Source organism: Buteo buteo, chromosome 4 (genome assembly GCF_964188355.1).
Source record: "Buteo buteo chromosome 4, bButBut1.hap1.1, whole genome shotgun sequence".
Taxonomy (NCBI): Eukaryota; Metazoa; Chordata; class Aves; order Accipitriformes; family Accipitridae; genus Buteo; species Buteo buteo.
Window position 1 is genome coordinate 68,313,225 of NC_134174.1, and position 27,500 is coordinate 68,340,724.

At 41.5% G+C, this 27,500-nt stretch overlaps 1 protein-coding gene across 1 annotated transcript in view; it reads left to right on the forward strand.

Annotated features, from left to right (window-relative positions):
- The window catches only part of MGMT (O-6-methylguanine-DNA methyltransferase), a 168,806-nt gene that overhangs the window by 120,484 nt on the left and 20,822 nt on the right, over positions 1-27,500 (forward strand). The window contains exon 5 of the mRNA XM_075026622.1: positions 12,775-12,935. Coding sequence (XP_074882723.1) covers positions 12,775-12,935 — 161 coding nt within the window. The remainder of the gene's footprint in view (positions 1-12,774; positions 12,936-27,500) is intronic.

Below are 27,500 nucleotides of genomic sequence, written 5' to 3' on the forward strand. Positions count from 1 at the left end.
TAATGAGTGTAGTACACAAGCTAATGGGGTTGTAATGCAGATGCACCTAAAGCTCAGAGGACAGCAGTCTCCAGGGACCGCTCACCACTTCAAAAGAGAGAGGAGAGAAAGCATCCTTGAAAAATATTTCTGTGCAATTCGAAACAGAGTTATGTAAAGTAGTTTTGTCTGTCTTATCGTAGGCAGAAGGATGGTCTGTGAGCGTCTCATCTCTCCTGCCACAGGACATCAGTGGGGTTTCAGAGTAGGAATGTGCCGGTGCCGGGGCTGTAATTCACAGCTTCCACTAGATCCCACTTTGTCCTCCGCAGCAGGGCTTCGGAGGCAATCGTAAGGTCGCATCAGGTCCACATCCCAGGGCAGCACCTCTGCACGGAGAAATCCCAAAGCTCCTGGATCCCAGCGGCATCCCACTGGGATCCAGAGGTTTGCGGGAGGGTGGGAGAAGCGAGGGGCATGCTGAGGCCAAGGTGGTCCATGAAGGGGAGAGGTCGTTTAAATTACAGTTCCTATATTCAGCCTTTAACAAGCTTCTTTTGAGGTAGCAGTTTATAGACTCTTATTTCAGTTAATTATAACAGCAGTTTTTTGAAACAGTATTTTTATTGGTTTTATTGACGTGCCCTACTGTTTTTCCAATCCTGTGATTGGGTTCTGCTCGGTTACCTGAGAGAAGAAAAGCTTTCCTCCCCGGCTGGGAAGATGCAGGGAACGCCGGCGGCAGAGGCGGGCGATGGGCTGCTCGGGAGCTGCTCCAGTGTGGGAAGCCCCGAACTTCTCCCAAAGGTTCCCGCTGCCTTCAGAGGGTTCCCATGGCGTGCTCTGCAGATCCGGCTCCATCTCTCTCTTCTACATACGTGCACGTGCAAAAAGGACCGTCCCGTGCGTGCAGTGGGGTGTAATTACACAAAACCTCCAAAGATCTGTGGCACTGTAGTGCGTTGCAAACAGTAAGCAAGAAGGGCTGACAAGAGTTTATTAAAATGGAGGAAAATACACCATATTTTTTTGTCTTTCCTGCTGTTCTAGGGTTGTATTTTTGGTTTTGAGGCCAAATTGGTAAGAAGTAAAGCCAATTTGTCATTGGGTAATGCCATTTTAGGAAAGATCCTGCCAAGGTGTGGGGGAGATAATCTCAAAGCCCTGTAGAAAAGCTTTGAAGAGAGTATATTTATTAACTGTGCTGTTTTAATTGGCATGTATTAGCAGTTTTTTTCTGAGTGTCCTGCTCTCGGCCTATGATGACATGAAACTTTGGATGATGAATGCCTCCTAGGAACCCAGATCTTGACGCGTTTCGTGATGGTTTCATCTGATACCAGTGTCTGTTTCTGTGGTTTCTGAGTGTTCATACCTGGTTTAACAAAAGAAACGAATACCATTTCTTTGCACCGGTGTTGGAAGCTTCACAGTAACGTGGGGAGGGTCAAACTGGCCTCAAGGGCTTTGGTGCCTTCCCTGCCATCCTTTCTCCCATACAGCTGCTTCGGCGTGCAGTGCATCAGAAGGGCCTCATTCACATGAGGAAAGTATTTTCTTTTTTTTCTTCAAGCACCAGATGGGCAGCACATCTCCGGTTGTGTCAGGAGTGCGCTTGGGGAGTCATATGCCAATCTCTGCCCTGATGGGAGACCCTGCATGTCAGGCATCAGATGAGCCTACGGTTGGTCCTAACAGGAGATACTCGGAGGGCACAGACTGCATTACACCCAGACTGGGAAGTTGCTTTGAAAAATGTCCTGATGAGTTGAATTCTTAAGAGGTTCCTGATTTATCTGTATCTTAATTCATTTTAATAGGCTGGAGTATCTGCAGGTGCTGTTGATTATAATTCTTGGTGCTCACTTTCATCTGGAATTCATGCACTAATGCACGTCAAGGTGGACATCCAAAGTCAGAGCCCAGTTCCAATAACTCAGCCTTAAGTTTTCCTCCTTCAATTTCCCCGTGCACCAGTGGAGATCAGAGACCTGGGTCTTGCAGTATAAGGGTTGTAATGTGTATTTTAACTGCCTTAGGTTTTTTCTTTTCTTTTTTTTTTTTAAATCCATGCATAATTGGGATTATATCTATCTTAGATATGTAGAAAAAATGTAAATTTTACTTCGGATACCAGTTAGCAACTGGGTTATTACTATGAGGCAAGCTTCTGAATAGAGGTGGTGGGGTTTATATATGAGGTGATGCTACGTGGCAGTGGCACAGAGCTGGGAAATAGTGGGGAGAGCTGTGGTGAATACCCTAAAACAGAGGAGCTAAGTGGAGAAGCGAAGGGAGTCCGGTGTGCGGTTTAAGGGTCCCCCGCAGCCAGCCCTAACACAGTTAATTGCATGTGATAAAACCGACCTCAGAAGTCTGATGGGAGAATTCTTTTATATAAGAAAAAATGTTTTGTAACAATTTCTTGTAAGTGCTAAAATTAACTGACTTTCTTTTAACCTAATTATAGATAGAACTGATGATATCACCTATGCTTAATGTTGCCTAACATCTTGGGTGAGAGTGTGCTGCTGCTTGTAACTTGGCTGAATCTTTGCTTTTAAAAAAATCCTTTTTTGTTAATTTTTTTTTAAAGGCATTTCATGTGAAGTATCTGCTTAATTGTTGCTGGTTGAGGGTCTTTTGGGTGTGCGCTTGATTTCCTCCATTCTCAGTCTAGAACAGGGTGGTCCTTTCCAATGAGAAGATACACAGAAATTGGGGTTTTGGACCGTGAAATCCGCTGTAAAGCAGTAAGGTGAGACAACAAGTAGTGCTGAGACAGCCCAAACCAGGTGAGTTAAGGAGGGTGAGCGGTGGCCAGGGTAGTAAAAGGGCAGAACATTGAAACTGGGCAATATAAGGAGTGGGAAGGAGGTTGGCATGGAGTGGACAATGAAGCAAGGCTTGGGGCATTGGGACGCACAGCAGAAGATTGAGGTGGACGAAGAACCATAACTTCTTTGTGGTTATCCTTGCACCTTACCATTGTTTTAACAGCGATCTTTGTCCGTACTGAGATACGCTTCTCTGAAAACACAATAAATTTGTTCAGGAAAAATAAGCCAAGACCACACACAAGTAGCATTGTTTTCCTTGAACGTGTTTCTTGTGTTACTAGGAAAGTCCACTGCTCACTGATTGCTGTGTTTCCTCCGTGGTCTCACAGAACCGTATCCCAAGGCAAGATCTTGTTTGAAATCTGTGTCTCTCTATATAGGATTCCAATCAAAACTTTAATGGTACAGGGCAGTGAGTAGCATTTAATGACCTTCAGTGCTATCACTTGAGTCTTTTGGGCATTGACATTGATTTTCCTTATCTTGGCATGTGAAGACAGGAGTCTCACTCCCTTCTTTAAAGTGTTTGCTGGTACGCACTAGTAGCACAGAATAAGCAGGCAGCAGCTTTGCAGGCATCACGGCTGGCAGCGGCGATGGGCTGTGTACTGTTTTCTTTAGGCAACCTCGGTTTGGTACCTGAATTTAACATCATTAATTGCAAGACCCAAAAAAAAAAAATAGGCCATTTGGTTACCTATATATTTTACTCAAGAGGTGCATCTATTTATTTGGAATCTGTATTTGATACCCAAATTTCTGTGCACATGCTTCTTTTTCTGGGTAATAGAGAGGTACCGTTTTAATGCAGAATTTCTGACCAGTCACATCAGTAAGAATTTACATCCTCAATAACAGATAAAAGCAGAAAGGAGAAAATATTGCAAAGGTTGTATGACAAGGAGTAAGTCTAACTCAGTTCTGAGTTCTTGTACTCTTCCATAAATGCATCAATTTCTTCTTAATAGGTCTTAAAAGGAACTGCGGTGGGGTCATTCAACACGAATTGGGGTGTTATTTCTGTTTATTGCAGCTCTCATCCTTTTTTTAATCTCTTACTACTATCATACAGACACTTCATTTATAAGCAGCTAAATTAAACTATGTAAGGATGTGCTTCTCCATGAATTTTAAACCTAAAAAGCTGCTTTGTTCATTGATTCAGTTGTGGGGAAAAATTGCAACACAGACATACGGCTATTTGAACTCTTTATTTGCCACATTTACAATATTAATAACACTGTTTCTAGAAGTTGTCACATCAAGTAAAAGATCTTCATTCCAGACTGTCTTTTGGGGCCAAATTGAGACTGGATGCATGCATTTAATAAATTGTAGTCTCAAGTAGTCATTTTTGTAAATAATTAGCTTCGGTGAAAGAATAAGTTAGCATATTGTATGCATCTAATGTTGCAAATGTACATACAGCAAACTTTCCTATTAATCAACAGTCAAGCACTGTAAGTTGGGTCTCATACATAATGAATTGTTCTTAAACCTCATGGGTTTCATTGATAGAAAAATAAGAGAAAACACAAGTGTAGTAAGCTTTTGAATAAAATTTAACGAGATTGCTCTGCATCCTGTAATCGTTTCCAAATCATTAGAGACCAGATAATTCATCTGCAGTTTTGGGGTGGCTTTAGCCTTCATCTATCAAAGAAAGACTATTTAAATGACATTTAGGTGTTGATAAAATACATTTTTATTTACCTTCACAATGAAGGCTTCAGTAAAAATGCCAGCTAACTCTATGTTTATTTTGTAAAGAATAATGCTGCATGACTGAGTCTCATTTTAATGTTAATTTTTGTGTTCTAATCATTACTGATTCTTCCATTTGGAAGTAATACACCAGCTATTTCTCTAAAAAAAAAAATGGTTTGGTAAGACAAGCACAGATACATATAGGTATAAGAAAAAAGGCTATCAGCCTTCGCTTTTCAGACAGTGCAACTTTTTATACAGGTCTGACTTCTGGTGACTTCATATGCATGAGTGTTGTGTGGAAAGTTGTGTTCAATCATTTGCTGATAAAATTTTAAAAAGTAATTTAAAAAAAAAAGTACATAACTCTAAGTTATACTTGCCCCTCATACCTATTTCATGGCAAGAGTTACCATTCAGATCCTGGAGAATCGGCAGTGAATTCTCTTGCAAATGTCAAAATTTACTCTGATTTAGGAGCTCTTCACAATTAACCATACTAATGGCCCTAAGCTGTGGAGATGCTTGATGCACCAGATGTGCCCCAGCTGACCAATGCCTCGGGAATAGTTCAATCATGGATTCTCACTGCCAGGAGACATCTTGAACCGATGGTGGCTTTGGTCAGTGCAGGAGTCTGTCCGAGAGGCAATATCCCGAGTAGAAGGCACCAGGAGGAAGGGCATGTCCTCACGCATACGGGCTTCTCTGGTCCTTGGGCTGCAGCATGGCACCTCGTGGGGAAAATGACCCAAGGACCCTTTTTTTCTCACTGGGCTCTAAGACTCTTTGCTCCTGTCTGATGCTCCAAGGACTGTTTTGTTCCTCAGGTGACTCATGGAGGGATTATGGCTACATCCTAAACTCTCCCTGATGGTGATAACAGAATTCTACTGTAATTGGGCAATATTCCAAAAAACGTTTACCTCTCCACCCAAGGGCAGATTCTTTCTGTAAGATCCTTTTCCATAAGCCTGATGTCACACACCCCCCCCCCCGTTTTCTTTTTCTTCTTTTTTCTTTTTTTTTTAACCCTGGCATGAGGGTAAAAGCCATTCAGAAGTCCACCCGCATTCCCCCCTCTTGTTTGACGTTAAGTAGGTCTGCAGTCTCCAAGAGAGCCATGTCTAAATTGCTGTCAGATCGCATCACGCGCTCTGGCCGCCGAGCAGGGCTGCTGGGTCATGTCAGAGCCCATTCGTTATAGTCGGAGTCTGCTGCAGCAACTGGCCTCTGGTCTTTCTCCCTTAGCAAGAGGATTAGCATGACAGCCACATGGAGATCTTTACGGACAGTCACCAAACACTTGCTTAGGTTGGGCTTCAATTACCCGTTGGGTTGGCCGCCGAGGTTGGGTCTCCCTGACGTGGTGCAGGAGTCCTGCTCTCTCCAATGGGCTCCCTGTTTGGGGAAGGTTTCTATAATCTTTTCCCCACCCCTCCTTTTGTTTTGTTTTGGGGGAATTTTGAGGGGAAAAAAGGGGTTTTTTTAATACAAGATACTTGCAAGGGTTTTTTCCTGATGTTTTATTTCTGCCCTCCTCTCCTCCATTAATGCACTCCTAGCCAGAGCCTTTTTCATCCCTACTGGACTTAGGGTAATTTTGATGATATTTGGACCTGTTTAAGGCACGTACTTCTAAGAAATCAAATGGCCAAAGAAACATCAAAATACAGAGAACAAACGTGGATATGTCCCGCTGACAGAAATTCTTCCTACTTACCCCAGCCTGGAGGTACTCTTCAAACTGGAGACACTGAGCATTGTGCTACCCTATATATAAATGGGCTTGCAGATTTCCTGGGACAAACTGCAATGTTTTCTATTACAGGTTTAATTAAAATTTTGCGTTTCTGCCTGCCAGGTAGTTTTCTGTCTTTTTCCTGGTTGTAAATGATGAAGCCGTAGGCGCTGGGGAGCCTCAGGAGCAGTGTGGGAAAGTCGGAGCTCCCTTTCGGAGATGGGTCATTGCTTTCTGCTCCTTCTTGCCAGACCCCGTCTCTGCCCATCACACCTGCAGGCGTTGGGTTTGCTGCTTGGTTTTCCTCCTCTGCATTCTTCCCGTCTTTCTTTGTCTGTCCATGTTAGACTCGACATGGACTTCTGATGTTGATTTTGATGAAGGCAGGCTAAGAGAAGGATTTGGTGAGATTTTGTGCCATTTGCTTTGTGAAGAGTACAGCTGATGATTGCTTTCACAGCATTCTGGTCAAACAAGATCCAAAAGCCTCTTAATTAGAACCAATTTATTTATATTTTAATATACAATTGGTTGCTAATGAATAAAAGCGCTTATGGCTTTTTGTTCAGGTAACACAGTGGTAAAAATTGTGGATGCCCTTAAAAAACATAGAATGGGATGTGGTTGAGTGTCCAAATATGTTTATTTTCTACATACCTGAAGATAATAGGATATTGTAAACCCAGTGATCTTCAGTGCTATGTGTACCATGGTGTCAATGCACAATTCAGTTGGTGACAGCCTGGCAAAGACCCTAATGTCCATGAGAAAAGATTGGGAAGTTGTATGTAAAAGCATAAATTCCAAATATTATTTTTTTTTCTATCTATTTTTATTTTAGGTCTTTATCCCTGCTGTTGTCGGAAAGGAACTGTTGTAGTTGTTATAGTCATGTAATAATGAACTATCTGAGTCTACCCACACGTACCAGTGGCCCTAGCTGACTGCAGTCTAGGAGTTGCAATTTTTTTTTGTGCTAGTTAGGGAGCTTTTTTGGTTTATATCTTAACCAAATTGAAATCAAGGGGACTCTTCACTAGCTTAGCACCTGAAGCAGTTTATAAACCTCTTCTTAGGCAAACCACCGGAGGGTGAGGTAGTTATCCGGGGATAAAACATTCAGGTGCGTGTGGCTACAGGCAGTGGAAGCGAGCATTGGACGTTATGTTCAGCTGATCGATTATATTTAATGTATACAAATATTTTACAAATATACAAATAAATACATAAATATGTTGTGAGAGCTGATACAACATTCTCATAATATTTACCCTAAGGAAGCTGTCAGCTCTTAGCTTTACCCTAAGGACGTTGCCAGCAGAGCCGTTGTGATATATTCTCTTTATTTTAAATCACGCAACTCAAAGTCCATCTTGTAGTGTTTCTGTTAAGGTTTGTTAAGGACTGACTGAGGCAAAAAGTAGCTCAGAAAATAAATAATTAAAATCATACCAGTTTAGAACATGGCTACCCACTGAGGCTTCTCACAGCATTTCTCTGGTTTTCATAATGTTTAAGCTATTTAGGATGACACTGAAGCCAATCTGCTGCTTACATGTTTATTTTGGAAGCACGTTAGAAACTTCCAGTTCTTGGCAAGTGGTTTGGAAGGAGCCTGTTAAACTGAAACAGGTGGTGTTTCTGCTTTTCTCCCCCTCTGCTAAAACCATCTTTTCCTTCATTTCATCCCATGCAAACATAAGAAGTCACAGAAGAGACGTGTCTGGGATGGAGCCTCAGGAATACACCTCTCAGCTGCGGAGACGCAAGAGCCCGCTGGCTTCCTTAGGTTGTTCAGTCTTGAAAAAGAGCTGTAATGGAAATAAATATGCGGGACTGCACTACGAACGGTATGGAATAGCTGTCGTGTGTGTAAGCTGGAGCAGCAGGTCTGCACCTGGGCTGTGGTGGATTCCTGTGCTGGGACTGACCTTGCGTCTCTCTTGGACTTCACCACCGCCAAGAGCTGAACGCGCAGGCTGGAGATCTGCAGGAGCAGCACTTGTTCCCTGGCCTGAAAACAAGTCTCCTTTTGAGAGACATCCAACTTAAAGAAAAAAATAAAAAAAATAGGTAGATATTTTTAGATGCCTGCTTTTTATAGCTTAAGACAAACATAGGTTTTTTCTGTTTGAGGAGTATGTACTTTTAATTAAGCATCACATTGTAAAGTCGTGTAGATGAGTCAGTCACTTGCAGCTGAATATCCATTTAACATCACCATAAAGTTAAGACAGACATCTGACTTACTGCACACATGTTAGAGGCTGGCATGTTAATGCAAACAAAAAAGTTTCAGTTAAAAAAACAAACCCCAAACTAAAAACCCTACATTAATGATTTCTTGTTCACCAAGTGAAAATACAAAAACCTCCACTTTAAGTTTTTTGAGATGCCAGGCAGCACAATTCACTGATGAAAACAAGTGCAATGACAGTCTCTCCGATGAAAATGTAAGTGATTTAAATAAGACTACTGCATTTTAAATAAATGCTTCTCATTATTCTAGCCACATTGCAAAAAAAGTTGTTGGTACTTTTTAAGGAAAGATAATGAAATTCTCCAGGGCAAAAGTAAAGCAATCAGATTTCTCACACCTTCTGTTTAGTTTCTTGCATTTTTAGATGAATATGCTTATTTTATTTTCCTGTATAAAAGTAAAAGCTCCGTCTTGTTGATTCACAGGTTTAAGACTTAAGCTTCCCTTAGGTAAAACATATCACGAATGGCCATTTGACCATCACCTTGTGTGCTGCTGGCCCTGCGCCACTGACAGCTCTACGGTCAGGAGCAAGTCCCTTCCTGGGGGATCACCAAGGGCAGGACATTAAGAAAAGAGGGTCCCCTTTTTCTTGTTGTTCATTGCTAAAGATTAGGCACAAGTAGTTAATGTGACTCTTAGATTGGTATTTTTCTCTAATGGTATACAACTAACTTTTTCCTGTCCATGTTGACATTAGAGATGCTCAAAGATCAAGGCATGGGGTAGGGTGTTCAGGAACCTTCCAAGAAGTCTAACATTGAGCAGAAGAATTTCACACGAGAGGAGAAATTCCCCGTGATGTAACTCATCTGCTCTTCTCTTTGTCTTATGAATGTTTTGAGACCACTTTTGCCTTGCTTTTTGAAATGTACATACGGCTTACTTGGACCAAAGCGTGGCTTTGAAGCCTGAGAAAATCCTTTAAAAGACAGTTGGTGTTTTAAGTTGAATTTTTAATGATGAGGTAGTTTCTAGAAGGAGTGCTGCTATGCAACTTCGGAAAGAGAAAGGGGAGGAGGGCCAGTAGAAGACACCCATGCATAAGTTATGTTCATTCTTTTCCTTTATTAATGCTGTCAAATTCCCAGGAATAGTTGTTAGCATTTCTAGCCAAGCAAAATTAATACGAAGATTTTTATTTTTTTTAACTTTCTGCCAGTTTGAAGCTCTCTGCATATATGTTGGCAAATCGACTTTATGTCCTACAGGAAAAGAAGTCAATGCATTCTTAGAAAGCAATTAATTTTCGTCTTGCAAAGCTTTTGCTTTCTTGACCAAGGTGGAGGTGGCCGTGGAGGTGGCAGGCATTGTGAAAGTGTCTGGTCTTGAAGTTGTGGGAGGATGGTCTCGCCAAAAACAGCTAGAGGTGTTCAGCAGTGACAAGGCACTGTTCTTAAAAGCAGTAATTAAATAAATTAAAAAATTAAGACTTATGTCCAAACAGTCCTGCCAGGGAAGACCTGGTGGAAGTGAGGAATGCGTACGTGATGGCAGGGGGTACGTATCCACGCATTGGGATGGCTGAGCCTTGCTATGGTACGCAGCACGTTTCTGCAGCCCTCCCAGCTACACAGATAGGCAAAGCAGCTGCTGTAATTTGTTTCATCTTAAACAGATTGATGGACCATTACTCCATTCCGTATATTAAATATGGAGCTAACGGCCTGACGGTTACTTTGAGGCTTCAGGCAAAGCCTTGAGCAGCCCGTGCGCCAGCCTCAGTAGCACTGCACCTCGCCAACGCTGGGGTGCTGCTTCCCACCTGTTTTGGGGGAGAACGGTGGTAGTTTGGTGCCTTTCTGGAGCAGGAGGAAATTACAGTGCCTGTCTGGCAGCGTCAGGCTGGGGCGGTCGGCGGCAGAGCTGGGAGCCCAGCTGGGGGCTGCTTGCTTGCAGAGCAGCGAGGAGACAAAGTCTTTTGGTTTTATGATGATATTACAGTCCAAATCATTTCCAGACTCCCGAGAATGTGAAACAAGATGATGTGAAAAACATAAGGTTACTGTAGTTTTGAGTGCTTTCTATGCTCTTCTGGATAAATGGAGCAGAAAAGTCTACCAACTTCTCTTTGAGATTTCAGAGGCATTATTATATTCTGTAGTTATTATATTGTCGTAGCTCTAACAATCCACAGTAAAACTGAGCCATATTCTGCTGAGTGTTGTACATGTGCAGAATAACGGATTATCCGTGGTGTCGAGAGCTTGATTTGAGGTCCATGTTGTAGGTATTCATGCAAAAAAGTTTGTGCACAGATTCTCATACTTTTTTTAGCAAAGAGATTATTAAATAGCAAAATAACACAAAGTAGACATCAGTTTTATAAAGCAAATTGATACTACTTCACACACACATTAAAAAAAAAAGAAAAATCAAAAGCATTAATTTGGTAAATAAATGGAAAGAGAGAAATAGAATTGCATTTAATTTCTAGCATACTGGATCCAAAGCTGATTCTTCATTTTTGTTTTGCCTCTGCTCCAAGCCATCAACTCTTATTCTTGTGCGACTGGAGTATTTTAATTGTCCGCCTCTGCGTCCCTCTTCTTCTCTGCCACTTTCTTATCAGTAATTATGTGGCCTTCAGTGGTTAACAATTAATCAGAAAATGAATTGGGGCTGGGGGAGATGGCAGGGCCGTTTGATCATGCACCAGGCGAGTGAGGGCTTCGCTTCTGAGAGTAATCCTGACCCAGCTCCCGCCTGCACATCATTTATCCTGTCCAGAGGCAGAGCCGGGGCTGGTGTCTGATTACACCGACGTCCCGTCGTGTTCGGCTCCACGAGCTGTTGTGGATCAAGCGTGGGAAGGCGTTCGGTCTTTTTGCAGAGGTGCCTTGTGGCAAAAGCAGACCTGGTGTCTTTTATGCCATTTACTGGTACATCACGCATTTCATTTTCTTCAGCTTTCTGCTAGGAGGGAGCTAAAAAAATATTTTCGCTGGCTTGCAGCACGCTCGAGCATACTGGGGGATTTGGGTTGGTTTGTTCTTTCCCCATACCTGGGTGGCAGAATTGCTCTGGTTTTCTCTTTCTTCTGTTGTCTCAGGTTCACGTGTAGTTTCATATTTCTACAATTTTCTTTCCCTTCTCCTGCTTTGTGACACATCCAACCCCTCAGCGGGACACTATGCTGTTGAGTTTTAGCAGCACATTATTGAGAAACTTCTTGTTCTGGGGTCTGGCTCTATTTCCAGCTGGGGGGAAAAAACCTGCAATAATCAGAGTGTAGGATGGCTCATCAGTGGTACTTAAGATTCTGGATAGGAGAAGATTGTTGGCAGGACTTGGTGTTTTGGCAGTCACCCTTGATGTTGTCTCCTTATCGGTCTTCCCGTCATTTCTCTTGGGTGCATTGCTAATGGGCTCTGCTTGTTTATCGGTACCCTGAAGTCAGTCTCTGCAGTTTTGAGAGACACCCACTGCATCGCGGTCTTGTAAAGCACCAGGAGAGCACCACCACCCCTTCACCAGCGCTGCTTCGCCTCACTGGAAGCAAACGGGTTGGGAAACACGGCTGGATATTTGCAAATCCAGTGTTCACGTTTTCATTCCGCTCATACACACGTTGCTCTTCCAGAGGAAAAGAAGACAAAAGCAACAAGGGAAGAAGTACATTTTTGTTTGCAGGTGCTTTCTGTTCGCTTGCTTTGCTCTTCAGTATCCTGCAAGCACGAGCTGCCATTGAAAATCAAATGAATTCTCAATTGCTTCCTTCCAATTCAATAAGTGGAGAAAAGCAGAAACCTGCCACCGTCGCTGGAAGGAAACGGGGCAGAGGAAGACATGGGTTCAGCAGAAAGCCGTTTCCTTCCCTCCTTTCCCCAGGGATGGTCCCTGGGGAGACGGGACTGCGCCCTTGGGGGACGTGGAGGAGGAGCCTCACCTCCATCCACCCGGGAAGCACGAGGATGCGTCATCTACCATGGACTTGGGTGGTTTTCTTGCTCCCTGACATTTCCCACTTTGCACGGCATTTTTCTCTCACCAATCTTATATGTTGTTTTTTTTTTTACAGGTGTAAGCAACCTCGCATCGTCATTGCATTTCTAGAGGTGATGAGGATGCATTTTTGTTATTGCTGTTATGAGTATCCCCTTATCAGAGCAGAAAAAAGATGGAATCTGACTCTGGATTGAATGTTTTGATTTTTTTTGTTTGTTTGTTTGCTAATGCAGAGTGATGAATATTCATTTTTGTAATTTTTATAATTATAATTTTACAATTCTCTCTCTCTCTCGCAGCAGGGCAGAGTCCTCGGCCACTTGCGAGGTGTGCGAAGGCGCGGAGGAGATGACGGAGCCGCTGAAGCAGTGCACGGCCTGGCTGCGCGCCTACTTCTGCGAACCGGCGAGGATGGCGAGCCTTCCCGTGCCGGCCTTCCACCACCCGCTGCTCCGGCGAGGTTTGTGCCGTGGGACGCCCGTCCCCTCCCTGCTCCCATCAGCCAGGGTGGTGCGGGCTCCTGTCCCCCTAATTCTTGGTTAATGGCAATAAAAGTGATGTGGTTCAGCTCCCGACAGTTGCTGGCTGAAAGGTTTGAGTAGGAACACATCTGAAGGGCAGTAAGCTTTTCAATAATGTCGTTGTTCGCCTAAACGGGCTTTTTCCCAGCAACGGGGGAATGAGGCTTAGACATGTCCACATCTATTGGGATGGAAACCTCACCAGTGCCAAAGCAGTCAGTGATGGTTAGGTTGTGTAAGGTAGCTATGTTTTGATTCCTCAAAGTTATCATAGATACTATTTGGATTTTTTTTAAATGAACAAGTGTTGTTATAAAGAAGTTATGCTACTCATGTCTTTAGATAAAAACAAGACCTGAGAAAAGTTTCTCCTTACCATTCTCCATTCACTGGCTGTGCTCCTGAAGACCTTGTAACAAGTCAATCCCTTGAAATGAAATAGATCCCGTTGTTTAAAAAAAAAAGAAAAAAATTCTCAGAAGTCTGCTTTTTGCAGTGCCTTCTGGTCTGTCCATGAATATCATCATTCCCCAGTGAATGAAAGCTTCAGTTTAATAGATCCATTCTTTAATTGTATTAGATTCCATGATAATATAGGACCAAAAAGGGACTAGTATCCCCTACCTTACACGAGGTAAGATAGCACTAGTTTTTGTATAAACTATAACTTTTATGTACTTTTTTTTGTGGTTCAAGTTGAAAGATGCCTTTTAAATAAGGGTGCCTAGGTTTGTATTGTATTTTAAGGCATAGGCACTATACGTCAGTACCCATGTAAAACAATGACCGGTTTTACCTGTGGGAAGGAAGGGCTGTTTTGACAGGCATGCCTTTGCGAGTAGTATCTACAAGAACTCAGCTGTCTCTACTGCTAATTGCTGGTTTTATTCTAATTCTTATAAATAGTAGGTTTCTTCTTGCTGTTCACTTTCTTATTCTTAATTATCTAATGGCAGCTGCAAGTAGAACAACAAAATCAAAATGCCGTTGTTGTGCAGAGCGTTGTGCAGATAATCAGGCTGTTGCTTTCAGAAGGTGGGAGTCTTACATTTTGTGAGCTTTGCACAGCGCCTTTGTTTTAATGATGAACTTCGGTGCTTAGTCTTCTATGTTATGAATATTTCTCAGTGCGAGAGCTTTCATAGTCAAATTACAGCGTGGGTACTGAGTATTTTTAAACTAAGTTGTGTATTGCACTGTCTCACCCTAATTTTTATACAAACATCATTTTTATCAACTATTAAAAAAATTTCATTTAGAAATTTTAGTGAAACCGTCCAATTAACATGTGGGAGAATAAGCACTAATGACACTATGATGTCAAAACTGCCAAAATGCTCATGAAGTATGGCCTTCTAGGTGATTAAATGACCATTTGAGGAGGTTTTTTATTAGCTGGGATGAAATTAAGACCCGTATTGTGAAAACTTTAGGGTTGGGCTGAACGTGAATGGGCAAAGCTGGGTGGGAAATAGTTACTGCTGCTGTTCCTTCCGTCTCTGAATAACATCAGGGGAATCCTGCTTCCCAGATTATGCACTGGAAGATTATAAAACATTTAAAGTAGTGCTTTTACTTCTATTAATTTTTCCTAAATTGGATACTGAATTCTTTTTAGCTTGGCTAATGACATTTCTTGGTCTAAATGCTGATGATGATGTTTTGCCTGCTGTTTTGGGGTTTAGCCCTGAGCAGTCTTGCCTTGACTTACTTATGGTCAGAGTTGGTAGGGGACTTTGGTCCTTCCCTGGGCAGCAACCTTCCTGGGCAGGCAATGCTGGAAGAGACTGAAGTTCATTTAAAAGAGGAGAAATAAGTATATTTGTTAATAGGAAGCTTCTTGAGGAAAAGCAGTCATCACCCTCAAATTTTTTTTGGGGGGGGGGGAACTTTTCAGCACCATCCAAATGCAAAACCCATCTGAGAGCTGCCTGCGGGGGTGGGATGGGACGTGGCCGGTGGCGGTGAGCATCCACGCTGGTCTCTCTGCAGCACCCGTGGCTTGGTGAAGGATGCTGGTCCCACTGGGCACGCACTGGGCAGCAGTTGTCCTAATGGGGTTTGACCTTCTCTATCACAGGTTCGGTGCTGGGGGGGACTGGAGCGTGGTTTTCTCATTTTAACATGTGCAGGTTCAGGTTTTTTTAATTTAGTTCAGTTATTTGTTCTTGGACTGAGAGCAGGTGTGCACGTTTTATGGGGCGAGGCACGTACGTAATGGAAATGCTAACAAAGAATTAATTGGCACAAATCACAATGATGTGATAGCATTTCTATTCTTCTCTTACCTTCTCCTAGTAACACTTTCATAAAATAGAAAAAAATTATGTTGGAAGGAATGTGGAAATACATGTCAAAAATATGAAGAAACTGTTTTTAAAAGTTGTTTAGTAGAAAGGTAAGGTAAAAACCGCATTATAATGGATTACATTGTACATTTCAATTTATCTGTAAGTCAGAAATGCAGTAATGCAAAATTAGGAGTTTGGTATTTATTTACTTTTTCACATTTACATTTGAAAGTGCCTACTCGTTTCTCCAGGCACTTAAAAATGCAGAATAAACATAAACGAGAGCATGAGGATCCAAAGCCAGGCAGGCTTTTCCTCACCACACTGATTTCCTTACTTGTCTCTGTTCAGCAGCAGCTCTTCCAATGAATTGTCAAAACCTTTGGCCCTTCTTTTCTCCCCTTCCCTGTAAATATGACCACTTACAATGTGGTTCTTTGATATTAGGTGACTTGAGTTCCATCATCAGGTGCTTTTGCGATAAGGACCGATTATTGGATATTTTCTTTCTTAATCAGTGCTTATATCAAATTTTATTTTATTTTTTTTCTGCGCTAGCATCATCTGAGGACAGGAAGGGGTTTGATTATGTCAAACACATAAGAGGTTCCTCATTTAACAAAACAGTGTAAAGTGCTTTCAGGATGAAGCGCTTCTCAATTCATGGTCAATTTTCTGCAGCTGCTTTTGTGCCAACTATTAAGGCATAGCTCCTTGTGGAGAGAAAAATAGCAACAATCAACTCTGAGATAACAAAAGCAGGGAGATTTGCAAATTCAGAAAGTAAAGATGTCTTGCAGGTTGCAGAAAGCCATCTTTCTGGCGCGGCAGCACCCGGCCTCGAGCGCTGCGTGGACAGGCGGAGGAGCACAGTTGATGACCACCCAAAAAACATCTAGCTGTATGCTTTGCTTTTCTGGGCTCGTAGGAAAGAAAGACACCAGACCCCCTTTGAACACTGAGTACCTTCCAGCAACCCCTGCGCTGACAGTGAAAATATAATAATAACCATTTCATTATCCTATTGTAATTTGGTTGCCAAGTGCGTATGCGTTACCAAGGCAAAGGCAAGCTGAATTCTGACATTTACTGTTTCAGCGGCTCATCTTGTGTCTTAAATTTTTCTAAAGTGCCTTTAATTTTCTAAATTACTATTAAAAGGGGGAAACGTGTTTAAAAGCACTCTAAATACAGAATTAACCATTCCTCCTCACAACTCGTTGGCAAAGTTTGAATCTGAAGCACTGATGCTGGAGCACAGCTTGAGGCAGGCAGAAGTTTGAAGCTGGTTGCCCAACACCTCCAGGAGTTGTTGGCTTACTGGCTGTCCAGTTTTGCCTATGCAGCCAATTTATTATTTTTTTTTAATGTAATTGAAAAACTGGCACTTTCAACAATTTGTGTCATGGCCAGGGCTCAGTGTAGAATTTCACTGAACAAAGAAAAAGGTTTTTCTTCCCACTTCTCCGTAGCATGACTTCAAGGTGTTACGCCTCAGAAAAATCACTGAACATTTATAATGGCAAGTGGTTAAATTGGTCTTAATGTATCATGGTCATTAGCCCCCTTTATATATCGAAAAGAAAAAATTGACCGTTATTGTTTTGAAGCCTATGCATGAGTTGCTTGATCTGTGGGTCTGTGAAATGGAAAAGGCAATGTTAACTTGGTCAGTCATGAAATTTCCTGACTTTTCTTGTTTTGTGCATTGTAACCGTGGTGGTTGCGGTCGCAGAAAGCATTGCGGCGCTGGACGCTGCAGCGAGGAACGGTTGTGTGTTTGCAGACCAGATGGCTCATTAGAGCAACAAGAGCAGAGGAAATTGGAGACACGCAAGAGTTTTCCTTTGGCCTGTGACGAGCAGCAGCCCTGGGGCTCTGCTCTTTGCGTGCCCTGCCATGCCATGCCGCCGTCCTCGCCGGATGAAGTCCTTTAGCTTTGCAAAACCACACTTTTATAGCCTTGAGCCTGGAGTTCCTCAGTTGGGTCCCCGTACTGGAGGCGTAGACCTGAAGCAAAGCTGCGCCTTTCGACTCAGTCCAGCTCAATCACCCTAGTTCTTCAAATAAGCTGTGAATTACTGTGTCAGAGCAAGGGAGGAGGTCTCTGCAGGTCTGCAAGCGACGTTATCTGTGTCGCCTTGCAAACCGAGGGCAGAGAAAAGCTGCGCAAAAAGATCGAGGAGGAACAACCCGAGGATGGAGACCGGAGAGGTGAGCTTTGCAAGCCAGATTAGTAGCTAAAATTTCCTGTGCATAATGTATGTTATTCATCCAAGAGGGGTTATTGATGAAACGCTTCATACATAATGGGAGCGGAGAGTCTTCAAAGAAACTGGTAGTACCTCCATTCTCCCTTCAAGATGACTTCGCTCCGTACCCAGGCCTGTAATCAATAATTACTCTGTGATTTCCTGGGAGTCTCCTTGTTCAGAAACTCAAACCAAAGCAGCGCAGGCTAGTGAACCCGGCGTAGTCCCTGCCAAAGGACGGCAAAGCACACTGTGAAATACCAGTTACAGGCTGAAGAAACTATTTATTTTCTGGTGCCACCTCTGTGGAGTCGGACTCGTCCTTGGTTCCCGTGCTGCACCCTCGCCCGTCCTTCCTGGGGTCTGCAGGTGGTGTTGAATCTCTCCCTTTAGAAAGCACCTATGGAGAAAATCCTCCCATTAACTGCAGCTGGATTACTCTTTCACCTTTCTGCCAGTGGAACACAGTAGCATCTCCTTGTTTTACTGGTTTTGCACATTCTAAACTATTAAAAAAAAAAAAATTGCAGCAGATTAAGAAAGAAAAGTAAATTTTACACATTCTGGCTGTAACTCAGCAAAGGCCAAAGTATGTTTTTTCCTTTTTGTGGTTGGAATGCTAAAATCACAAGTTTTCTGAAGATTGTGGGGCTGTTAATTCACGTATTTCTGAGATGGCAAATTCAACATCCCATGAATGCTTACATTTAAAAGAGGTGTTTTTAATGACTGTGCTGCTTACGCTAATTACAGTGTGCAGTATATTCTAAGACTACATTTTTCTCACATACAATTTAGCCAAAGACTTCTTCAATATATAAAGATTATTTAAATAAGAAAAGCATTTACAGTGTTAAGATTAATACAGATCTATTTTCCCTTGCTTTAAATTACAGATTAAAAAAAAAAATCATAAAAATCATTGACTTTGTTGAGATACTGCCTAGTAAAGCTATAAATTTTGAAGCTTCAGGTGCCGGTTTATCCTATTATTATCCTATTATCCTGTTATTATTTATCCTATTATTATCCTATTATCCAATAGGATAGCAACTCTGCATTCACATTCGGTGGGAAAGAAATGGCTGGTAAAAATGTCATTCTTTAAAACATAAGAATGAGTAAACTGCTTTTCAGGAGCCCCAGAAGCAGAGGGGGAAGGTCTCAGACTCGAAGTGGAGCAGGTATGAAAAAACCTGATCAAAAGAGTAGGAGTAGCTGGAGAACACTCAGGGATGTCAGACGTCCTGGTCGGTCCTGAGGTCACTGCACGGCTTCGTTTTATGTAATGAAAAAATATGCAACATTATGTTGGCGTGATTTGCAGCCTTGAGGAGAACAGGAGAAAATGGGAGTTAAGGGTGAGGGCAGGTGAGGAATGGAAAGGTTGAATTTGACCTATGAATGATTTCATTGAGCTGTAGGTAACTTAGGTCATTAGTACAAAAAGTAACCATAAGCATTTTAAGTACATCTTTGCGTGGTGTTAGCAAGATAGTAAATACTAGTGAATGACATCTTCACAAGTTTACTATCTTTATTAACTTGTAATTCTTAAAGTGATGGCCTATGGATATGAGAGACATATCTATAGAGACATATATATGTCTGGATCCTATGTAGTTTTAATTTTCTTCAGTCCTGTGTATGACTTGTAACTTTTTTTGCCCTTTTAAAATAAATTGTACCTACTCTTAAATGACTTTTCTAGTATGACCTAATATACATAAATCCATATGCAGTATCTGAAAATATGCTAGCTGGCTGGAGCTTACTAGGATGATAGGCAGCCAAATAGGGTGCTAAAGCAAGACAAGTGTTTTGGGGGCTGTCTGGAACTTCTCTAAGTACATATTTTTGTGGTGCAGGTACATAACGTGTTCAGGGGCTACGTATTTACTTAGTCCCAGGGTGATCTTTTTTTCTTAAATGTAGTAAGGTTGATACTATAAACATCAGGTGTTACATCAAGGACCAGTTCCTGTGATTTCCTTTTTAGATAGGTGTGTCTGTGTGTATATACATGTAGATATATATATATATATATGAAATAAACTGGGTTTGAGTGGTAAGTATGGTGCAGCTGACAGCCCTCCCTCTCGCTGGTGCAATGAGAATGATGCAGTGCCCAAGCCCCCAGGCCAGGCGATGCCATTTCATCAATTGCCATATTCAAAGCATAACCATCCTCAATAGGAAAAGCAGAAAACTCAGCCTACAGAAAAACCCCAGGAGCCAACCTGTCCCAGTGTCCTCTCTCTACATTTACCTTATTTCCAGTAAAAATTGAAAATTCATTAAAGTTCAACTGGGAAAGTATAAATCCACCAGCATTACCAGGTTATTTTTATATTTTTGCAGAATTGAATTACGCTGTTGGGTAACCTGCTGAGGAGGAGGCAAGGCTTGCCATTTCCTAGACAAATGCAAAATGTCATTCATGCCATTTATTATGTTGCAATTTGTGAAATTCTCTTAATTTTGTTGTAGAGATTCAATTCACTAAAGAAAAAAAGTTGTGAAATGTTTCTGCCTTTCCCTTTTTCATTCCTGCAGCTTCATCAGACATGCAAATACATTTCTATTTAGGCTTTTAGAAAATGTTATATTAAAGTAATATGAAATAATCTGCTCGAAAACGTTAGTACTTCACATATCTGGACATGGCAGATTCAAGTGCAAAGAGATGACAAGCTTTCATATTTCTGTCTGCCAACACAAAATTCAAATTCCAGAGACTGGCACCTTCTTTTATTACCACTTCATGTGAGAATAGTTTTGATAAGCAGAAAGTCACTGTTTTGCTAGACATTTAATGGATTTTTACAATCCAATACTTTCCTACAATTTTCTTCAAACAGAAATCAATCCTCTTCAACCTTCAAAAATGAAAACAACAAAACCCAAAACCAGCCCAGTTATTTTATGTCTCAAATTCTTTTTCCAGCCCAGTTGGCTTGTTGCTTTCTATCAACCATTCGTATTTAAAACCAAAACTAAACAAACAAACAAAAAAATCAGTACAAATGCATTCTGGACAGAAGAATTTACAAAATTCCTGACCCAGTTCCTGTTGAACTCAGAGCAAAATTCCCATCATTTTCAGTGGAATCTTATGTCATTTTAGGTGTATGTTAAGGAGTACTCTTAATTTGAGTTCACTGTTCATAGGATAAATTACCAGCCAAATACAAGCCATTTTTGACAATTCGGGCCCTATTAGGTGTAAATGTCCTTTTTGCCGCTGTCCCTGGCACGCTGTTGGAATTTAGGCAAAACAGTTTGGATGCACTGATTCCAGGGATGGCTGAGAAAATGTAACTTCTTGTGGGTTTTTGGTGGAGCCTTGCAGAATAACCATGGCCTGAGGTGTGACTTTTGAAAGAGTCGAGTATGGGGAGAGTGGTGTGTCTGTCCTGCCATGGGGAAGGTAGTGAAAGGGTCAGTTATTTCAAGGAAAAAAAAAAAAAAAATATTGTATTTTCAGTAGGATAGTCCTTTCTTGTCAATATTCTTGACGTTAATTACAGGTGGACCACAGTTAGAATAAGGGAGCGTTACCTAAATAGTTTATTTTTTAGGTAAGGATGGATTGAAGCTCCACAGCTGATAGTCACCTGTATGACATCACTGTATGATGGGAAAAATTTACTTGGTCTCAGAGAATTTGGGGATGTTGGAGCAAGTCATGGTGACTCTGAAATAGCTGCAGAGATGCGTGGATATTGAAATTATTCCAAAACCAGGCTTCTTTTTTGAAAGGAGAGGTTTGTGTTTGGTGTCTTACGCTATTTGGTATGAATTCACTGATCCTGAATTTGGGATGGCCATGGTGGGGTGGAAGAAGATGGACGTGGAGTATCTGCTCTCCCTTTGCTGCTCAACTTGCTCTGAGTAAGGTGACACAGCCCTGGCTGCTGGTGGACGGTCCCCTCCTTTTGTTGGGAGGTTTCCAGGACTGCACCCAGCAGAAAGCTCTGACGGTGTCAGGAGTTCACATATTTATCTTTGCATATACTTGCGGTCAGCCCAAGGTCAGGACAGTTTCACTGTAATCTGCAGCTGTAAAAGCCGCATGCATGGGATGCTTCTTTATAAAGTCAGTATGTTCAAAATCAGATCCTTTCTCCCTTCCACGAAATAAAAGGAGTAAGTTGACCCTGATATAAGAAATATTTTGACCAACCTGGTAACTTTTGACTTTGCTGCTTGGATATGAGATTTAGATTAAAAGGTAAGAACTGAAAGTGGATAAAAACAAATACCAATGTGGGAAAAAGACTTCTTGTATCCAGAGTCATGTGGTCATCATCTTCACCCGAAGCCCCAGACCTTAGCAACCTGCTAGCATTGCAGACCTGTGAGGAATAAGTTTAATTTAATTCATTTTTCCTTTGATTTGTTTGCTTGCTTGCCACACATGCAGCCCCATGTGACCTTTGCACCCCTACTTAATAAAAACCTATATAATCAAGATAAAAGGAAAGGATTTTATCAATATAGCCCCCCACACCTATTTTATTAATGAACTTTCAGCCAAGTTTACTTAAATCCCCTTATCGATGGGAAATATCGTCAATACTCATATACATTTAACCTGTTCGGTATTTCAAAGGTAATGTGCCTAATGTGACTGTTACTATGGCAAGCACCTTGTTTCTAAATACCATTGTTATTTTTTTTCAGAAAATGAAAATATAGTGGTATTTGCAACAGCCTTTATGTTAGAGGCACATAGACAAATTCATCTGAGGGGAAGCCATTTTCTAATATAGATACTTTGCTGCTGCTTGACCTAAGAATGCCCCTTTCTGACCTATTTCCAAGACGTTTTTGCTGTATTTCATTTTGGAGTTTGTGAACGTGTGAGCTGACCAGTATATTCTGGGAAAAACAAGGACTTAACTGTAAAAACACACTTTTCACTAGAAATTTGCATCCCACACTCTCCTCAGAATAAAATATGCAAGAACAACATAAATGGCATACTCTTTTTTTTTTCTTTCTTTCTTTTTTTCCCCATGAATTGGGCCTTTGATGTTCAAGAGGAGCCAGTATTAAAGGACATCCCTAGAAGGCTGTAGAAATTGTTCCTATTTATGACAAATGTAAAATAGTACAAATCTAGCTGAATGTGATGGTGTCATTAGTTTGTGAATCGCATCCTTGAAAATAACTGTGGAGGAGCCAAATCGGTTTAAAAGAAGATAACAAAATGGTTTAAGCTACTTAGGTTGAATGCCAATTATATTTTAATATTCAACTGAGCATATTTTACTAAGAAAAAAGGCAGCGTCGACGCATGCATAACTCATTGGCAGCGTCGACCAGCTGTGCCACTCTTCTCTTCGAATCACTTTGTGCATTTTAGTAGCATGGTAATTTAGTAGAGAACTACCTGAGTGATGGCATTTTCAATGAGCAGGTAATCTACAGAGAATTTTTATATGGTTATGAGTTCTGTGCTTCAGCCTGGCAACACAAAAATACATCAAGACCAATTACGGTATCAACTTTCAGCGTGATACCCTTGCCACGCAAGTGCATGTATTTCTGCCCCAGGCATTTCAAATTGCATCTAATTTGAAATCTTTGGGGTTTTAATTAAATTTCAGAATATATGGAATTCTTCATTAGTACCTGCTCTGAATAGCAGATTATACTTCTCTCAGTCTCTCGTTAAAGAAGTAGGCTGTGGTAAATAGCATGTTCAAGAACTGATCATTTGTGGTGCCTGGATATTGGGAACAGAAATAGTGAAATGCAAAATAATATCAAAAAGATTATTAGTCCAGTGAGGGACTCTTGATTTGTATTTTAATGGAATTTTACATTTCTCTTAATGATTTGCAAATTGTCCTCTGATTATAAGATGCATTAAGCTTTTCATTTTAATGGAGAGACACAGCCATTAGCAGAATTTTTTTTCTGTCTTCTTTTTAGAGTGCTTCCCTGCAGCAGATAAATATTGAAACCATTAACACCTTTTGATGTACTTTATAGTGCTGCAGCTTGGACCAATACATGAATGAACGTGGCCTTTTATATTTTAGCACTTTGCTTGAAGCTCATGATTGTCGTTACATGGGTGAACAATGACTGAAGCTATACGTTTTCAGGCAAGCAATAAAATTATGTGTATTTCCCTATAATTAATGTTCCAAATGTTTCGGTGAACATCATTCATATTTAATGCCAAACAAAAAAGTAAAGCCAACAAAAGTCAAGATCTGAAATTCAGATTGAGGGTGCTCTGACCTTAGCTCTGACCATCCTTTAAGGGAGAAGGATTGCGGTGTCTCTTCGAGCAAGGTTTGTTAAGGATTCACACACAGCTGCTCAGTGGGCAAGTACACAAATGTGTTCTTTGTTGCAGACACAAGAATATATGTACGCTCTTCATTTGTCAATCTGAAAGTCAGATTTCCTCCTTGCTTTCAGCTTAACGTGAACCCTTAATGTTGTATAAACACGTTTGTGCCTGTGCTGATTTCATTGGGTTTGGCAGCAGGGCACAGGATGAGGAAGCAGCCTCTTTTTTGTGGCAGGTTGTGAAACATAGGTAGTATTTTCCTGATACTGCAGATTTCTGTTAAATAATGGGGCTGTTAGATCAGGTAAATGTGTACTTATTAACCCTACTAACTTATTAAAATCCCTGCAATATTCTTTAGATGCTTGGAAAAGCGAATCATTCTGTAAGAGGTGCTGGACAGGGGTGTTTTTAAGCAGCGTGCTCATTTCTCCAACCCCACCTGCTTCTCGCACCCCAAATAACCCGGAATTCCTGTCTGTGCTTTTGTAGAGTTCTCCTCTCCTGGCAGTTGACCACTTTCTGCAGGAACTTCCTCCACACAAGGTGGTTTCTTTAGGGCTTCCTATTAATTTAGCAAACCCTAGTCTCTGAAAAACCATCAAGGGTCACTGATAGGACTTCTCCTCTGTTTGCTTCCAGGATGTCTGTTTAAATAATTTGAATCTCGGGAATTCAAATTGCAGTTCATTTAGCAGCGCGCTGTGTATGATGGCACCGTTATCAGTCAAGAGGCTAAGTGACTTCATGAAATCACACTTTATGTCTTCACAGTTGTTTTGCTGACTGCTTAAATGTGTGCTCCTTAAAAAGAGAAAGAAAAAGAAAAAAAAAACACTAACTTTGAGGTTGAAGCCAGAAGATTCTAGGAATTAATTGCTGCTGCTTTCATATGTGCCATGAAAAGACATTGCATCATTTGTGAATTAGTGTTTGTAAAGTGCTATGTAAGTGTTAGCTTCATAGATTAGATATTTATAATTCAATAATAAATTAATACAAACTAAAAAGAAAACCGGTACTTTGATACTGACTTAATTTGTATGCAGTAAGCAAATAGTTACATTTTATTACAGTTAAGCAATTTAATGAATATTATTTTTAAATTGAACATTTACAAAGAAACTTATAGAAATCTAAAGAAATTGCTGTTCATCTTTTAGACAAGTGAAGATCTTATACTTTGTTCACATAGTGGAGCACATTTGCATTGCATGTTTCATATATTAATTTTCTAGGCCAGGTTATCTTTGGTAACACGATCTTCAGAAAGCAACCAAGGGTGCAGATTTCTTGATCCGGAGTCATTTGGGAGTGGATATTTGGGGCCATGTTGAAAAATGAAACAGTAAAAACACCTCATCGATGTAAGTCTAAGTGGAATTACAGAGAAAAAGCAATTATGTGTGAAGCAACAAAACCTACAGGAGAGATGCTGGCGCATCCCAGCCTCCCTCCCCGTCACGCTCGGGTCCTCTGCCATCAGCCTGCCCAGAGGAGAACAACCAGGATACTTGTGCTGACGTAATCCGGTGGTTAACCATCATTGTGGAGGTATTGTCGGTTGGCAGTTTTGAAGAGAGACAATGATTGCTTTCTCCAAAATACCCTGCCTCGGTGTTGCCCCGTTTCAATACCAATAGAATTGGTTTTTTGTGCGTGTGCTTCCTGGGGCATGCTGGTGAGTCCTCCTGGACTGCGTTGCAGCACACTGTACAGGAGCCTCATCGGGGAAATGTGTCCGTGCTTGTAGGATGATACAACAAATTCCAGTTTGCAGAATCAGTTTTACACTAGATGATATCAAAATTCATGGATTTATTCCCATTTACATCACGGGAGCACACTGGAGCCCTGAGGTGATTAAAAAAAAAAAAAAATCTCATAGGACATATGCATGAAGTTCAGAGCCCACAGTTTCAAACTTGGTTTGCTGGCGGTGGTTCTAGGTTGTGTGTGTGTGTGTGAACGGAGGGCTGGGGGGATTCGAGCTCCTTGTTTGGGTTTGTCGCTTTATTTCTCCTAAAGCTCTCCAATTTGTAGGTCATCGGCGCTCCCAGGTTTAGTTTTAAACCTGATGATCCTGAGCCAAGACCTCGAACCAAAGGTCGTGATGAGTTTGAAATTTTGATGTTAGTGAGCTTAATTTCTAGGTATGAATTGGAAGTTGTGCTTTATCAACACATGAGGGTGGTTGAATCATTTTTGTTCACCTTGTATTTTGGGTTCATTAATGCCGGAATGATACTTCCAGCGTATCCGTAAATCTTCAGTAGTTTTCTGCAGAACGTCCCCACCTGTTCCAGTCTAACTATAACCAGATGGTCCTGCCTACCCTTCGGAAATCCCAGTGTTAATAGGAAACTACGTCTTCTCTGACTTATTTAGGAACTGTGGGCAGGTTTGTGTGTCTTCTTAATGGGACGAGTCAGGAGAAGAGCTGGATCATGGCAGCACCTGGGAGACTGCATTTTTGTTAAGTTCCAACAATGCAGATTGAGGCAAATTGAATTTAATTTTTGGTTTTTCTCCGGAGAAGGAGACGAGGAACTTTCACAGGCCTGGCATCAGCCGTGGTGCTTTCAACAGGCAATAATGAGAACTCCAAGAAATGGGAAAAAGAGAGTTGAGGTGGGACCAGAAGTTCCACTTCAGTGTGTGCATGCAGTAATATCTCAATCTGAAGTCAGACGATGGCCAGTTGTGGTCTCTTGTCACACATGGCCCTTCTGTAGCGATTTGTATTGCCGTGTGAGAGCAGAGTTCAGTTCCTGAGCTCGGTCTGCAAATTGCAGGTGATGAGGAGAAGTTCTTGGTCAGTACCAGCTCTCTGACAAAGTGAAATAGAGGCAAGTCCTCATTTCTTTCTATCTTGAATGGAAAAATACAAATTTAATTTAATGGCCCAGTCACTTAGAAATTGTAGCTGGGCTGGTGCGTGGTATCTCTGGAAGGACTATTCTGGGTCCTTTCCAGAACAGCTATGGCATTAAATACCGATAAAATATGAAAAGAGAACCTGAGTTTGAAGTGAATGAGATAGTGGTTGGTGTTTCTCAATTGCTCTGATCTGCAGATACAGGCATTGTATGTATGTTTATAGTAGTTCCTATCTGTATTAAAAATATTCATTAAGTCATTAAAAAAGTTATTTTTACGTACTTCGCACAGTTTTTCCCTGCTCCCAAAATTGACATATTTGAAACAAAGCAAAAATATTTGCTCCTAGAATGAGATTTTGAATGACTAGTATAAGCCCGGAGCAGATGCCTGTACCTGACCATTAAACCTGTAGGTACAGCGTTGTAGAAATACCAACAGGTCTTTGGTTGCCTCAGCCGTGGAGGTGGCCGCAGGCTCGGGACACTTGTCCTGGTCTCTGGCTGCTTGCCTTCAACCTCCGCTCTGCTCCCGCGCAGTGCCCACAGCGCTATAAAAATGCAAAGGTATGAGTTGGACGTCTCCAAGCCAAAACGTTGAGCTGTTTGCTAATTTTAAACCACTTGCGTTCGTATGCACAATGATTCATTGAACAGCCTCGATCTCTTGGCTCTGCTGTGTGGAGCTGGCCGGGTGTCATCTCCTGAAGAGCTCGTCCATGGGGTCCTGCTGCGCGGACACGGGCAGAGGCTGGTGCCTTGTGTCAGC